This window comes from Sorex fumeus, unplaced genomic scaffold (genome assembly GCF_029834395.1).
Source record: "Sorex fumeus unplaced genomic scaffold, SorFum_2.1 ptg000042l, whole genome shotgun sequence".
In the NCBI taxonomy this organism is placed as follows: Eukaryota; Metazoa; Chordata; class Mammalia; order Eulipotyphla; family Soricidae; genus Sorex; species Sorex fumeus.
The window spans coordinates 2,541,036-2,556,768 of NW_026606099.1; the positions used below are offsets into that span (position 1 = coordinate 2,541,036).

Genomic DNA, 15,733 nt, shown 5'->3' on the forward strand with positions numbered 1-15,733 from the left:
GGGACTATATCAGATGTCAGGGATTGAACTCAGGTCAGCCATATGCAAAGCAGACACTCTACCTGCTGTGCTGTATCTCTGGACCTTAGAAGCTGAATTTTTAAAGAATAGAAGATGGGGCTGGAGAGATAGTACGGCAGATAGGGCATTTGCCTTTCATGTGTCTGACCCCAGTTCCCCATTAGGGTCCCTCAGGAAGCACTAGGAGTGATCTCTGAATGCAGAGTCAGGAGTAATCCCTGAGCACAGCTGGATGTGGACCCCCAAGCAAAATCAAACAAAGTTAACTAAATAAAAACAAAAGACTAGAACATGAGAGTTATCATAAACTCAGGGTAGAGAGTTAGAGATTTAAGCATCAGAGCTTCTGGGTAAGATGCATAATGGTACGTGTAGTAAGGACATTTCTTTCATGTTTCTGAAAATTTGCTTAGCACAATATGTTCAGCATAATATAGATTTTCTTATTAGGTACTTTTCCACCTTTCCTCAGATGCTTTGATAATTTTTTCACTTAGTGAATCTTGGTAAAGATTTTGAATAATGACATAAATAAGACATAAATAATAAATCAGACATCAAAGATTTTCAGACTTCTTGGGGATTTTAAGGATTAGTTCTCCATCTGCCTTGTAGATGAGAGAAACAGGTGAGCAAGACACAGATATGTTCCAGAGCCAGGGAAAACCAGGAGCCGAAAAACAACCACTTCTCCTAAACTGAATCAGATGTGTCTCTCCATGACACATTTCCTTGGGTCATCTCCAAAGAGTCTTAAAATGGGATATTGAAGCAGCTTATGTAGTCCAAGAAACACAATCTTTTTTTAAAAAATTTTATTGAATCACCGTGAGATAGTTACAAGCTTTCATGTTTGGATTACGATCACATAATGATCAAACACCCATCCCTCCACCAGTGCACATTCCCTACCATCAGTCACCCCAGTATACCCACTCTTTACCACTCTCCCATTGCTTCCATGGCAGACAATATTCCCCATACTCTCTCTTTATTTTGTGGCATTATGGTTTTCAATAAAGATACTGAGAGGTTATCATGTTTAGTCCGTTTTCTATTTTCAGCACACATCTCCCATCCCGACCAATTCCTCCAGCCATCATTTTCTTAGTGATCCCTTCTGCCTTCTCCCCTCCACTCATGAGGCAGGCTTCCAGCTATGGAGCAATCTTCCTGGCCTGTGTATCTACTGTCCTTAGGTGTCAGCCTCATGTTATGTTGTTTTATACTTCACAAATCAGTGCAGTCCTTCTATGTCTGTCCCTCTCATTTCACTTAGCATGATACTCTCCATGTCTGTCCATTTATAAGTAAATTTTATGACTTCATCTCTCCTAACGGTTGCATAGTATTCCATCGTGTAGATATACCAAAGTTTCTTTAACCAGTCATCTGTTCTTGGGCACTTGGGTTGTTTTCAGATTTTGGCTAGTGTGAGCAGTGCTGCAATGAACATATAGGTACAGCTGTCATTTCTACTGTGCTTTTTTGCATCCTCAGGATATATTCCCAGAAGTGGTATTACAGGGTCAGATGGAAGCTCAATTTCTAGTTTGGGTTTTTTTGTGTTTTTTTTCTTTGCTTTTTGGGTCACACCCGGCGATGCACAGGGGTTACTCCTGGCGGTGCTCAGGGGACCATATGGGATGCTGGGAATTGAACCCAGATTGGCCCAGATTGGCCGCATGCAAGGCAAATGCCCTACCTGCTGTGCTGTCTCTCCATTCCCTCAATTTCTAGTTTTTGAAGGACTTCATATTGTTTTCCAGAAAGGCTGGACTAATGGGCATTCCCACCAACAGTGAAAGAGCATCCCTTTTTCCCCACATCCACGCCAGCACTAGTTGCTTTTGTTCTTTTGAATGTGTGCCAGTCTCTGTGGTGACAACACAATCTCTTAATCAGATTAGACATTCTATGCATCTGTGTTCAGAAGGGCTGGAGCGATAGCACAGCTGGTAGGGCATTTGTCTTGCATGTGGCTGACCCAGCCGACACGACTTCAATTTTTCCGCCCCCTCGGAGAGCCCAGCAAGCTACCGAGAGTATCTTGCCTGCATAGCAAGGCCTGGAAAGCTTCCCATGATGTATTCGATATGCCAAACACAGTAACAACAAGTCTCACAATGTTACTGGACCTCCTGAGCAAATCGATGAACAACAGGAGGACAGTGACAGTAACAGTGTGTTCATAAAACATCTGCAGGAAGATGCCATGTGCCCCTCCAGAACTCACTGAAGACTTCCAGGTACAGGAGCAATGCAGGGAGATGCTGCCTGTTGATCCTCTGCTGGTTTTAAGACCAGTGTCAAGGTGGCACTAACATGTCAAGTCATTATTTTAAGGAATCACAATGTGACTCTAATTTCAAAAGATCCGTCTATCTAAACTCTGTTTTGAGAGCAAGCGTTCTAAGAGTTCTAAGAGTCCTAAGAAAATTTGCTTAGGATTCTACAAGTTACAGTGCCCATTATGGGGATGTCTATGAATACGATTCTAGAAAGTTGACAAGAGTTTGGTGCATGATGCAATGTCAGTCAAAGGGTTTGTCAAATAAAAGTAAGAGTTAACTCAAACAGCATCAGCAGAATATTTTATAATAACAACTTCTAAACTTCCAACCCCTTAAACCATGATGAACATTTTCAGAAGTGATCTAAGTTACAGAGTTCCTGTGGACCTTACAATGCCATAAATGATAGTACTGATGTGCTTATATCAGATCATGGTCACGGTCACGGTCCTCCCGTTGTTCATCGATTTGCTCGAGTGGGCCCAGTAACGTCTCCATCATGAGACTTGTTGTTACTGTGTTTGGCATATTGAATATGTCACGGGTAGCTTACCAGGCTCTTTCGTGTGGGCGAGATACTCTCGGTAGCTTGCTGGGCTCTCCAAGAGGGGCGGAGGAATTGAACTCGGGTCGGCCATGTTGGCCGCTTGTAAGGCAAACGCCCTACCCGCTGTACTATCGCTCCAGCTTATATCAGATATAGGTGATAAAATCAAAGAAGCTCTAAGAGAGGCTCTCAGACATGTTTTAGCCACCAACCCCGTAAATACATATTCATCACTTTCCTGGATGTTATCTTCTTTAAGTAAAATATAAAGTGCCCCCAATTGTTTATGAGGCCACTAAAACTCCCCAAATTTTCCAGCAACTCCCCTTTGGGGTGGGGGAACACACACATTGCTCGGCCATACCCAGCAATTCTCAGAACTTATTCATGGATCTATGTTCAGTTTCACTCCTGCCAGGGCTCAGGGAATACTCTAAAGAGCTTGGAATAGAACTAGGGTGAGTGGCATGCAAGAGTATCTTACCCCCATGTGCTATCTCTCTGGTCTGGAAAATGCTACTTTAGACTATAGGCCTAGAGTATCCTTTGAATAATTCTTTCATTAATTTCTGTGTTGAAATTTGTCATAATAAAATGTTGGAATGATAAAAGATTAATGTAACCTGAAAGACCAGACATAAAGTATACAGTTTCCAGCTAGAGAGGAAGAAGGGTAGAGAAGATATGGTTACTTTGTTCAACACAGTGGGATCTGTTTAGGTTTATTATGGGATCAGACCATACAAAATTAGAGTCAGTCAAGTGCACAGTAAAGGATATAAGAAACACTCCCAAATATTTTAGGCATTATAATCAGTATAAGTAAACCAGTCTTACCAATTAGAAGGAAGGCAGAGGTTCTCATATTGGATGAATTTTCAATTCTGTATTATTTTTAAAAATATTATAATTAAAGAATGAAAGAAGCTTACAGTTAAGTTTAAAATAAGTGATGCAACAGAAAATTAGTTAAATCTAAATTAGGGAAAAGGTTTATTTAGTGTCACATAAAATAGATTTTTAAGGAAAAGAAAATACAAGTAGAAATAAAGAACTCACTATAATAAGTCTTATTCACCAAGATCATATATTGTGAACCTGTATAGCTAACATTAATTTTAACTACAAAAAGGAAAATGGAATTAAAGGAGGGATTTTGTTTCTTTGTGGGGTTTTTTTGGTTTGGTTTTTCTGGGGGGGGTTGTTGTTTGTTTGTTTTTTCTTATTTGTTTTTATTTTGGAGCCACTCCTGGCAAACTCAAGGCTTATTTCTGGCTCTACACTCAGGCATCACTCCTAGCGGTGCTCTGGGAGCCATATGGAGTGCCAAGGATCAAACCAGGTCAGCCATGTGCAAGGCCTGATATACTATTTCTCTGGCCACAAAATAAAATTTCAGACACTTAATTTTAGCATATCACTCTTAGTCAAGATGAAGAAATATGAAAACTTCTGGTATTTGATTTTAAAAACAGAAGACTAGAAAGGCAAATGAAATAATAAAATGGGGCAGAATTTCTTATTTTTATATAGTAAGATGAGATATTTTAATAAATAGTAGTTTTTTATTCGATATGAAAGCTTCAAGCTAAAAGAAGGAAAATCTAGACAAAATGGACAATTAGAAAACTTGAGTACATCTGTACTTTTGGGTCTTATCAGTTAACAAAATAAACAAAGCAAAACAAATTAAAAATTAGTTTATTAGAAATAAGAGGATGGAAAGTAAAATTAATCTAAATGTAGAACTAGTGGATGTGTAATTCTGAATATGAATTCAAATGAAACTTTTAAACATAATACATACTTCCTTCCCCACAAAAGTTAATAAGACATTACAATGTCCAGGATGACCTGAAATATATCCAGGTATAATTTTAAGCTATTATCAAATAAGTTCACTACTGTATGAATTTATTCAAGAAATAATTTATTGAATAATCAACAAATCACTGGGGACAGGGCAATTTAAGACACAACTATTTCTGTCTTTGTAGAATTTTTAGTATAGTATATAGAAAGATGAGTACTAAGTAAAATCAACAATATTTTTAAAGTTTCAGGGTTGATAAAATTGTATAGTTGCAGACCATGCAATTTTCTGTAGAGATAATACACACAATCTACAGAGGAACTTCATAGAACTCATAACAGTTTAAATAATATCTGGGGAGAAGATCATCATGTAACAGCAAAAAGCATTACCTCAGGTGATCAACAAACAAAAGTTACTGAGAAAAGAATGCCTTTTGTAACAGTAACAAAAGTATAATTTGCCAGCAAGTGAAGCCATCTAAAAATCTTTAAAATCTTGCCAATAAAATGATACAATTTCTGTGAAGAGCATGAATGGTCAGGATAGATGAAATAATTTGAAGTGTTATATAGACAAAGACTTGATGTCATACAAACAACTCTATCTAAATTTATAAATTGTGTTAAATTCACAAAAAAGTCTCACAAAAGTAGGAGAAAATAATAAGGACCATACAAGGTTGAAGAATGTCAAAGTCTAATGGACAATTTACAGATGATTTCTAAGCATCCATTTTTTCATATAAAGTTGTAGTTATTAAAACACTAGTGGGGGGGCTGGAGCAATAACACAGTGGGTAGGGCATTTGCCTCGCATGCAGCTGACCCAGGTTTGAATCCCAGCATCCCTGAGCACCGCCAGGAGTAATTCCTGAGTGTAGAGCCAGGAGTAACCCCTGAACACCGCAGGGTGTGACCCAAAAAAGAAAAACAAAAAATAAATAAATAAATAAATAAATAAAACACTAGTAGGGTGGCATTTGGATATAAGAGGATATGGGAGTTCTTAAAGGCTGTTAGATCTACCTTGATGAACACTAAAAATATTAGGAAAAGATGTCATCAACTTGAGTGACGCTACAGACAATGTGAAGAAATTTGTCCTTATACAGTAAATACTATCAAGAACAAATAAATATCCAGAAAAAAAATTTAAAAAAACACTAAGGAAAAGGTCACTCAGGGTAGCAATAGGCACTTGAGAAAAGAGGAAATTCACCCAACTGTTTTATCAAGATATAAAAAAGCATTCATCCTCAGAAGTAATCCAGAATGTGAAATCAATAACTTAGCATTCCACGTCAATTCAGTGGCACGGATTTAAATATAGAAAAACACCGCAGTGCTTTACATAGGATACAAGCCATTTCTAAATATGAGTCTATTATATTTAAAAACCCACAAAGTGGGGCCACAGGGATGGTCTAGCGGATAGAGTACTTGCCTGGCATGCAGCTCACGTAGGTTTGATCTCTAGCACCATATTTGATCTCTTGAGTCCCTCCAGAAGTGATCCCTGAGTCCAGAGCTAAGAGTAAACCCTGAGCACCACTAGGTGTGGTCCCAAAATCAAAAACATAAAAAAAAATAGCACAGCGGTAGGGCATTCGCCTTACAAGCGGCCAACATGGCCGACCTGAGTTCGATTCCTCTGCCCCTCTCGGAGAGCCCGGCAAGCTACCGAGAGTATTCGATATGCCAGACACAGTAACAACAAAGTCTCCAATGGAGATGTTACTGGGCCCGCTCGAGCAAATCGATGATCAACGGGAGGGCCTTTACTTTTACTTACTTTACTTAAATAAAAATGTACAAAGAGAAGCTGTATTTATTGTTTGTAAATACATGCAAATGGGATCAAAATAAAATATGTCTGGAAACTAACACACAAAAAAGCGATTGTTAGGGAGAGAGGTGGTGGGAAGGAATCAGAGACAGAGGTATGCAGCAAGTAAACCTGTTCATCCTTGATAAGTATATAGATTCCAAACTGATGGACTTCCCCATGTATTTCAGAGTTTTCCACAATTAACATTTGTTTTACAGTTACAATTGTCTGGCAGCACCAAAGCTTGTATTCACATTTTTGGTTGGTTTTGTAACATGATACAGGGGCTTTAGATGGGTGTCACAAGTCAGACAAGCAGGTCCCGTTCTATGACTGTGCTAACCAAAGTAAAGGCTCTTGGCTGGGAGCACACAGCAGGCCACATGCAAGTCACAGCACAGCAACAGCTCTCCTGTTTCATGATGACGCTTCTGCTTAACATTCCCCTGAGAAAACAAAGCAACCAGGCTGTGCTGTCTGTGAGGAAAAAAATCCGAGTGTACTTGGAAATTTCCCCCCACAAATGCAAGAGGATTCTATGGTCAACCAACAAATCTTTTTGCCACCATCAGAGGTCTTAAGTCAACTACTCCTCTGGCATCTCTTCAAACATGCATCCTTCCTTGGGAGTCAGTCTGCTGGGTGCTCTTGTCAGAATGTGGCTGGAGACATGGTTTTTAAAGCAGAACTAGAGAAGGCATCCTTGCTTCTGTGTTTCCTCTGCCTTAGTGCCTGACTTCACGCTCCTCACCCCGTTGTGGAGCAGTAGAATGTAGGGGTCACTGTCACACTTTTTGGCACTTTTTTTCCTGTTGTCCACTTCCGACTGCTCACAGTGTTTTGCTCCCACTGGGGCCTTCTTCCTGCCACTTGCTGCAGCATCCCCACTGCTTGGTGCCTCCCTCCCTGACCATCTTCAAACTCCAGAACCCTCTGCCTAGGAACCTACAGATTTCTGTGCCAAACGGGTTCCTGTCCTTGGCTCGAGGGCATGGGACTGGTGTGTGCACAACACTTTCTGTTGTGTTGTGATCAATGCAGGGGAATGCAGGAGAGTGGTATGTGTGAAACCCCCACTGGAGATTAGAGGCAGCTGTTGAGGCCAGAGCACAGCGAGGCTCACAGCCACCAGCAGCCCAGAGCAAGACAAGCTTTGGTGGGGCTACCTTCTTGGTGAAGGGGGAACCATGATCATCATAGCTACCAGTGGCCTCCTGCCCGTTTGGAGGCACTGGTCTCAGTCCATGGCATGCAGACACTGCTATTTTTCTTCTTTTCAAATATTTTTTATTAATGCACCACGATTTACAAAATTGTGTGTAATAGGGTTTCTGGCATACAATGTCCCAATACCACCCGTGTCAACTTCCCTTCATCAGTGTCCCCAGATTCCCTCCCACCCCCAAGTATGGCTCCTTAATAGGCATATTTTAAAGTTTGATTATTGTAGCTTGGATTTCCTGCTTGTGCTGTTGTTTGCTCTGTAGTTTAGATATATACCAAGACCACACACCTACAGCACTCTTGTGCCCAAGGCCCCTGCCCCCTGCCCCTATTACCTCCTTTCCAACTCTTCTTACTACTCTCATCTATTTATTTCCTTCCCTGGTCTCATTTCTATAATCTATGGCCAATGGTTTGCCCTTTTATTGGTACCTTGCATTCTCTTGCCCTGTTATTTTATATACCACAGATACGTGAGATCATCCAGTATTTGTCCTTCTTCTTCTGACTTGAACCTATTCTCCGGTTCCATCCAAGCTTCAGCTATTGCATGATCTGATCTTTCCTTGAGGCTGTGTAGTATTCCATTGTGTGTATATATACCACACATCTGTCCTTGGGTACATGGCTGATTCCATATCCTGGCTACTGTGCTAAAGTGCTGCTATGAACAGTGTTGTGCTTATATCATTTTGAGTGAATAGTTTTGTGTCTTGGGGTAGATACTGAGAAGTGAAATTGAATTGGCTGCTCTTTTAAGGCAAACATACTTGGCAGTAGGTGGACATTGTTTTGCCAGAGGCTCCTTAAGTGGGAGAGAAACTTCCATTCAGTTTTGACCTTCTGACTCTTTCTCAGAAACCATTGGCAAGTCCCAGATGCCATCTAACAGCAGGTAGGCAGGCTGGGTGATCAAAACAGACAGGAGCGTGGCACCACCTCTGGCCAGCAGGATGGCAGACTGCCTGCTTCTTCCAGTTTTGGACTCACATAATGCATTTTGCTGGTTTAGCGCAGAAAGTACATGCCACCGCCCAGGAGAACACGCACACTCCTTACCTCCACCCCATCAGCTTTGCAATGGCAGCTGTAACACCTTGTGTGCCAGCTCCTAGCACTGTTCTCAGTAGCAACTCAACTGTGTTGTGGGCGGAGGGGGGGAGGGGAGAGAAGACAGGAGGGGGAAGGAACAATTGTTTTGCAGAGTTGGAGTGTTATTGCAGCTTGTGACTGCACATGATCTTCTCACTAGAGTGCTCCAAGGCTGTGCTTCTGCCTGACCCAGGGATAAATTCTCAACCCTGCTGTTTTCTCAAGTTAGTTACTATTCTGAAGGGGTGTCCTAGGGCTCCCTGCTGGGTTCCTTTGGGAACCACATCCAGATCTTTGTCCTGCCCTGCAGCTGTGATTCCACAGGCCACTGTGCCCCTTCCATGGGCTCCCACAGAACCCTCGGTTGCCTGAGCTTCAGGGTCACCCATTCTGGAAAGCCAGAGACTCCCCTGATACTAATAAGTCCACTGACCTTGACTATATCCCTTTTCTTCCGCATCTCACCTTCCTCTAATGTGACTCTGGCATTTCCACTCTCTTGGTCATTACTTTCCTTCTGCCAACATGTTTGATGCTTTGGCTAAGGAGTGACATGCTCTTGCTACTTCCATAGATCTTGGATCCCTCCTGTCAACCAACTTGGTCTCTTGATGAGATCAGAGTGAGCTGCTGGTGCTAAAGTCTTCACCTCTCCTGACATTTCAATGTCTCTCACATGCTTCTACAATTTTTGTTTAAAATAATTTCTAGACTGACTGCTTGTCATCATTTTTGTTTTAGTCTACTAGATTGTAGACTCTTCAGCTGCCCCCGCAACTTTTTATTGCTGCAGAATTTTCAAATGAAACTCAGAAAGCACATACTTTATTTTTATGTTTGCTTTTCAGTTAAAAATTATTTGATGAAAATTTATTGCTTAACAGTGATTTTTAAAAGTCAGGTTTAGAGAATTACATTGACATCTGTTTCTGCTATTTTATGATTGCCACAAAAAACATCGTTTCCATGTCTCCCATCTAGTTAACCTGCTCCCCAGCTCCCCAGCCCCCTCCAGCTTCCCCTCTAAGACAGCATAGAATTTTATTTCTAGGGTCTTTGTTCTGTTTCTTGGACAAATTTAAAAATAATAATAACTTTTAGAAATTATTAAAGCTTCAAATCCATCTTAACACCCAACAAAGTTAGCAATAATTCTCTAGTATCATTTAATACCAACTCACTATAATTGAAACCCAAGCACAAAATTTGTAAGTCTACAACTGTACCTCATGGTGTCTCACTAATAAAAAATTTTTAAAAAGCACATATTTCTTGATTCATCTTAGAATTCAAACAAATATACAAATTATATTCAGTTGATATTTTAAAAGTATACATATAAACAGCCGCATTGTGATACAGCCTTTATACTACACACATAGAGCATTCAAGTGCAGTTGTTTGTTGTTTAATAGAGTCACAATTATGCAACCATCACCACAATCTAATTTTAGGACATTTTTCTCCCTCCTAAAATAGTTCCTGTGTCTTTATAGTCACACGTTCATTTCCTATTCCCATACAGTCTTTGCCACAACTAATCCCTTCTGTCTCTATAGAACTATTGTGGACACTTCATATAAATACAGAATATTTGGCCTTTGTCATTGACTTCTTTCACTTAGTATAGTGTTTCCATACTGTAGCACGAATAATTCTTAATTCTCTTCCATTGACCAATAATGTTCCATTTTATGGGTAAACCACATTTTATTTATCAATCAATCACTTCAGTTGTTTTTGGCTATTATGAATTGTGAACATCTTGTGAACATTGTGGAAAAACTGTGCAGATGTTTGTGAGACATATTTTAATGTAAAATTTTTCTTGTATATCTACCTAAGAATGTAATTGCTGGTTAATATTTTGAGGACTATGTAATTGCCTTCCACAACAGCTGTTCCCATCAATATACTTTCCCACCACCCATGTAGAAGGGTTCTTCTTCATACCTTCCCCAACACTTGTTATTGTCCATCTTTTTATTATAGTTATCCTTGTGACTATTCCCTGTATTGTGCCATGGTTTTTCTTTTGCATTATTTTGATAGTACTGGAGCTAACATTTTTTCATGTGCTTTTGACCTTTGTAATCAGAGAGACATTATATATTAAGACTATTTCTCCAGTATACTTTCAAGAACTTCTGCCTATTTTTCATTGTTTCATCTTTTTATTATTTACTCATGATAGTTTTTGTGTATTCTGTATGTAAATTATTTTTAAAATACAGAGCAGCAGGAATTTTCTGTCATTCTGTTGAGGACCTTTTCACTTTCTTGATGGTGTAATTTGTAGTTCAAATGATAAAATTTTGAGGTATTCCAATTACTGTTTGGGTATTATTACTATTATTACTGGTTTTTGCTCACTCCTGGCAATACTCAGGAGTTACTCCCAGCTTTTTTTTTTGTTTTGTTTTTTGGGTCACACTCAGCGATGCTCAGGGGTTACTCCTGGCTCATGCACTCAGGAATTACTCCTGGCGGTGCTCGGGGGACCATATGGGATGCTGGGAATCGAACCTGCATCGGCCATGTTGGCTGCGTGTAAGGCAAACACCCTATCCGCTGTGCTGTTGCTCCAGCCCCACTCCCAGCTTTTTACTTAGGAATTTTTCCTGACTGTGTTCAGAGGGCATGCAGCATGCTGAGGATCAAACCCAGGTTGGCCATATGCAAGGCAAACACAGTACACCCTGTACTATCTCTCTGTCCATTATTATTATTATTGATGCATACACATTACCTAACCCATAGTCATAAAGGTTTGTCTTTAAAGTTTCTTCTGTTTTGATGGAGGTGAATACCCAACAGTGCTCAGAGGATCATGCTGTGTCAAAGATCAACCTAGGGTTCGCACATGCAAAGTATGCCTTGCAGACTCTTGAACCATCTATTGAGGCCCTTTCTCTATATTTTCATATATAAATTTTCTAGTTTTAATCTAATGGGTAGGAATAATTTGTTTTGAGGTTTAGTATAGTATGACAGAGGATTCAACTTCATGGTTTTGCATATGCATATCCAAATGTCCCAGCACCATCTCTGTAAAGAATACCGTCTGTAGTCTTTCATCATTAAGTTGACTTGATATCTTTGTTGAAAACCAATTGGTGACAAAGGTAAGAGTTTAATTCTAATCTTTCGATTCCATTCTACTGATCTATATTCTTATACTAGCACTGTTTTGTTACCATAGATTTGTAGCAGATACATATATATATATATATATATATATGTAAACTGTTATAGTTACTGTGTCCCCTTCCTGTGACCAGCCTTTTTTTTCTGACCACCAATCCCTTCATTTTAAAGAAATTTTTATTAGTGACGCACCATGAGGTACAGTTTTAGACTTCTAAACTTTCCTACTTGGGTTTCAGTTCTACAGTGATCGAGTACCCATCCCTCCACTAGTGCCCATTCTCTACCACCAATGAACCCAGTAGCCCTCCCATCCCCTGGCCCCATCCCCCCACCCCGCCCCACCTCTGTGGCAGGGAATTCCCTTTTGCTCTCTCTTTCCTTTAGGGTGTTGTGGTTTGCAATAGAGGTATTGAGTAGCCATCGTGTTTGGTCTACAGTCTACTTTCAGCACGCATCTCGCATCCCAAGCGAATCTTCCAAACACCCTTTACTTCGTGTTCCCTTCTCTATCTGCGCTGCCTTTTTCCCCGGCATGTGCTGCCAGCTTCCAAGCCATGGAGCAGACCTCCTGGTACTTTATCTCAACTATTCTTGGGTGTTCATCTCCCATTCTGTTACTTTATATTCCCCAGATGAGTGTAGTCTTTCTATGTCTGTCCCTATCTTTCTGACTCATTTCACTTAGCAAGATACTTTCCATGTAGAAACACTTGTATGCAGATTTCATGACTTCATCTTTTCTAACAGCTGCATAGTATTACATTGTGTAGATGTACCAAAGTTTTTTTAACCAGTCCTCTGTTTTCGGGCACTTGGTTTTTTTCCAGATTTTGGCTGTTGTGAATAGTGCAGCGATGAACATACAAGTGCAGATGTCATTTCAACTCTGCTCTTTTTGCCTCTCTGGGATATATTCCCAGGAGTGCTATTTTTTTTATAAAATTTCTTATGTTGGGATTTGTCTGATTGTGTCTTAGTAATATCACTCACTATGTTCTTCTATCTCTTTTTTTTTTTTTTGGCAAAATAGCATTTAGAGCTACAGCCTTAATTAATTTCTAGTGCAGTCATGTATTAATTTTTCTTTTTTCCAGGAATATTTCCAAAGTACAGAGGGAAAAGTGGTGCTGTATAATTCTGTTATATCAGTCAGGAGATGTACTTTGGTTATCCCATTTTCTCTAATATTAAAATTGACCACTGAATTTTAATGTGATTGTACTAATCCTTCTTAAAATTATCCATAAACTTTCCCCTTATTGGTTTTAGCTGCTACTGATGTCTGTTTTGACTTATTGCTTATATCATTGAGGATTGTAAAATGATTGTTTGGCCTTTTGCATTTACTTTTTATGGTTTTTTCTTATCAAAATATAAAACATTTTGGTAAATGTTTAACTTACTCTCTGCTAATTATATATAACATCCTCCAATTAAATATAAAATTCTAATGATGTATATGCTTAGAAGTTTGATTTTTAAATGATAGCAATATTTACAAATCTACTGTAATTCAGTTTACAATATATCCCAGTAGGGATGTTAAGTCAAAAGACTTTGTCAAAGTAACTGGAAGTAACTTTTCACCATAGTTTTTCTGTTATTTTTATATACTTTTAATTTCATTTGTTTTCTTGCTTCTGATTTTAAGGTATTGCTTCCCCATCCCTGCCCCTTTTGGGTACATATTGTTTCAGAGTGAAAAAGTCCTGACGCATGTTTAGAGAAATTTCCTTATCCTTGTTTTCCCTTCTTTCTTTAGAAACTAGTTATCATTCGTAACTCTAGTTTATCCTTATATTATCTTTATTATACATACTAACAACACTGATGTTCTTTTATAAATGAAAACATTTCTTCCCTTTCATGCCAAAGCTCTCTATTATTTTGCCCTTCACTTTACCACTTTGCAGAGTAGCCCAAAAGTCCTCTCTTCTTCAGTTATATTAACATGGCCCTCTTCATCAATCAGCTTTATATTTGTGTTATTTTACTGTGTTGTACAATATGTCCATCTATCCTTAATTGTGCCAGAATATTCCAGGACACTTAGTGAGTTCACCGTGAATTTTATTAATTCTCTTTACTTCTCATTAGAGGACGTGATAAATGCCTTACGTCTTTTTTATTTCTCTTTCTCAGTCTCAAAGAATTCCTGCCCAAAGAATACATTAAGCAGAGAGGTGCTGAAAAGAGAATATTTCAGGTATTGGAACTGCTTTATTTCCCCACTCCCTATTTTCTACTGCACCAATAGTTTATACCCCATGCCTGAATTCCCCTTGATAATAAGTTATTAGTGACTAAAAGTCAAGAAGTTGATGGTTCTGCTTCATACAGACTTGTTGTCTTAATTCATACATTTTAGTTAAAATTTACTTTGTCCTCCCTAGTACAGTTCCATGGACATTATTTTGGTAAGATTAAAACAAGGAGATTTTTCCATTAACTGTACTTTGTTGGGCTGGAGTGATAGCACAGTGGGTAGGGCGTTTGCCTTGTGCGCAGCCAGCCGGGTTCAATTCCTCCGCCCCTCTCAGAGAGCCCGGCAAGCTACCGAGTGTATCTCACCCGCACAGCAAAGCCTGGCAAGCTACCCATGACATAGTTAATATGTGAAACACAGTAGCAACAAATCTCACTATGGAGACGTTACTGGGCCCACTTGAGCAAATCGATGAACAACAGGAGGACCGTGACCATGACCGTACTTTGGAAGGAGCTCCAAGGAGTTTCTTTATCATGAGAGATTTCTTTTATTACATTTTAAGTGTAGAAACCTGGAAAATTCAGGTTTTAAATGTTTTTAAAATAAAGGTAAAAGGTAAAGGTAAAGGCCCTCCCGTTGATCGTCGATTTGCTCGAGCGGGCCCAGTAACGTCTCCATTGGAGACTTTGTTGTTACTGTGTCTGGCATATCGAATACTCTCGGTAGCTTGCCGGGCTCTCTGAGAGGGGCGGAGGAATCGAACTCGGGTCGGCCATGTTGGCCACTTGTAAGGCGAACGCCCTACCACTGTGCTATCGCTCCAGCCCTAAAAATAAAATAAAATAACTTAAAAGACAAAATTTCTTTGTAAAAAATTTTAGAATTTATTCTAAAATTCATGTTGCCTGGAAACCAGTGGGAAAATCACAGTTATTCTAGTGAATCCATAATACAGAAGTTATCTCTGGTAGTGTCATGAAAATAAAAATTTTCCATGTATAGGACATATTTTTATCCAGCTTTATATCTGAATACTGTGACATGTAGGCTTTTGTGCACTCTGCCTTGGGAACCAGTATTTTGGGTTCAGGGGGTATTGATTTTTGGTTTTGGGGACTACACTTAGTCATGCTTGGGGCTCATTCCTGGCTCTGCACTTAGGAATCACTTCAGGCACACTCAGAAGACCATAGAGGGTGCTGGGTATTGAACCAGGGTGAGCCGTGTGCAAAGCAGATACCCTACTCATTTTACTATCTCTGCAAAGAAAAAAACAGTATTTTGGGTAGTATTGGAAGGTTCCCAAAAAGAACCTTTTTCTAACTCACTTAAAGTGTTAGTTCTGACTTTTTTGTGTGCATAATTCCTTTGAAAATCAGATTGCAGTTACAAACCCTGCTCCTGCCATGGTGTGTGCTCATGAATCATTGCAGAGAGTTGTGAGAACCATAGGGAGTTTGGGCTCTGACTATTGCTAAGAAGTCTGTAGTAGACCATTCTCCACACTCAGACCTGTGGCCATATGTGGTCCATGTCATGGAATGGTCTTCAGT

At 39.6% G+C, this 15,733-nt stretch overlaps 1 protein-coding gene across 1 annotated transcript in view; it reads left to right on the top strand.

Moving 5' to 3' along the window:
* Positions 1-15,733, top strand: part of TLN2 (talin 2) — a 175,290-nt gene that overhangs the window by 18,194 nt on the left and 141,363 nt on the right. Inside the window, exon 7 of the mRNA XM_056120009.1 lies at positions 14,114-14,177. Coding sequence (XP_055975984.1) covers positions 14,114-14,177 — 64 coding nt within the window. The remainder of the gene's footprint in view (positions 1-14,113; positions 14,178-15,733) is intronic.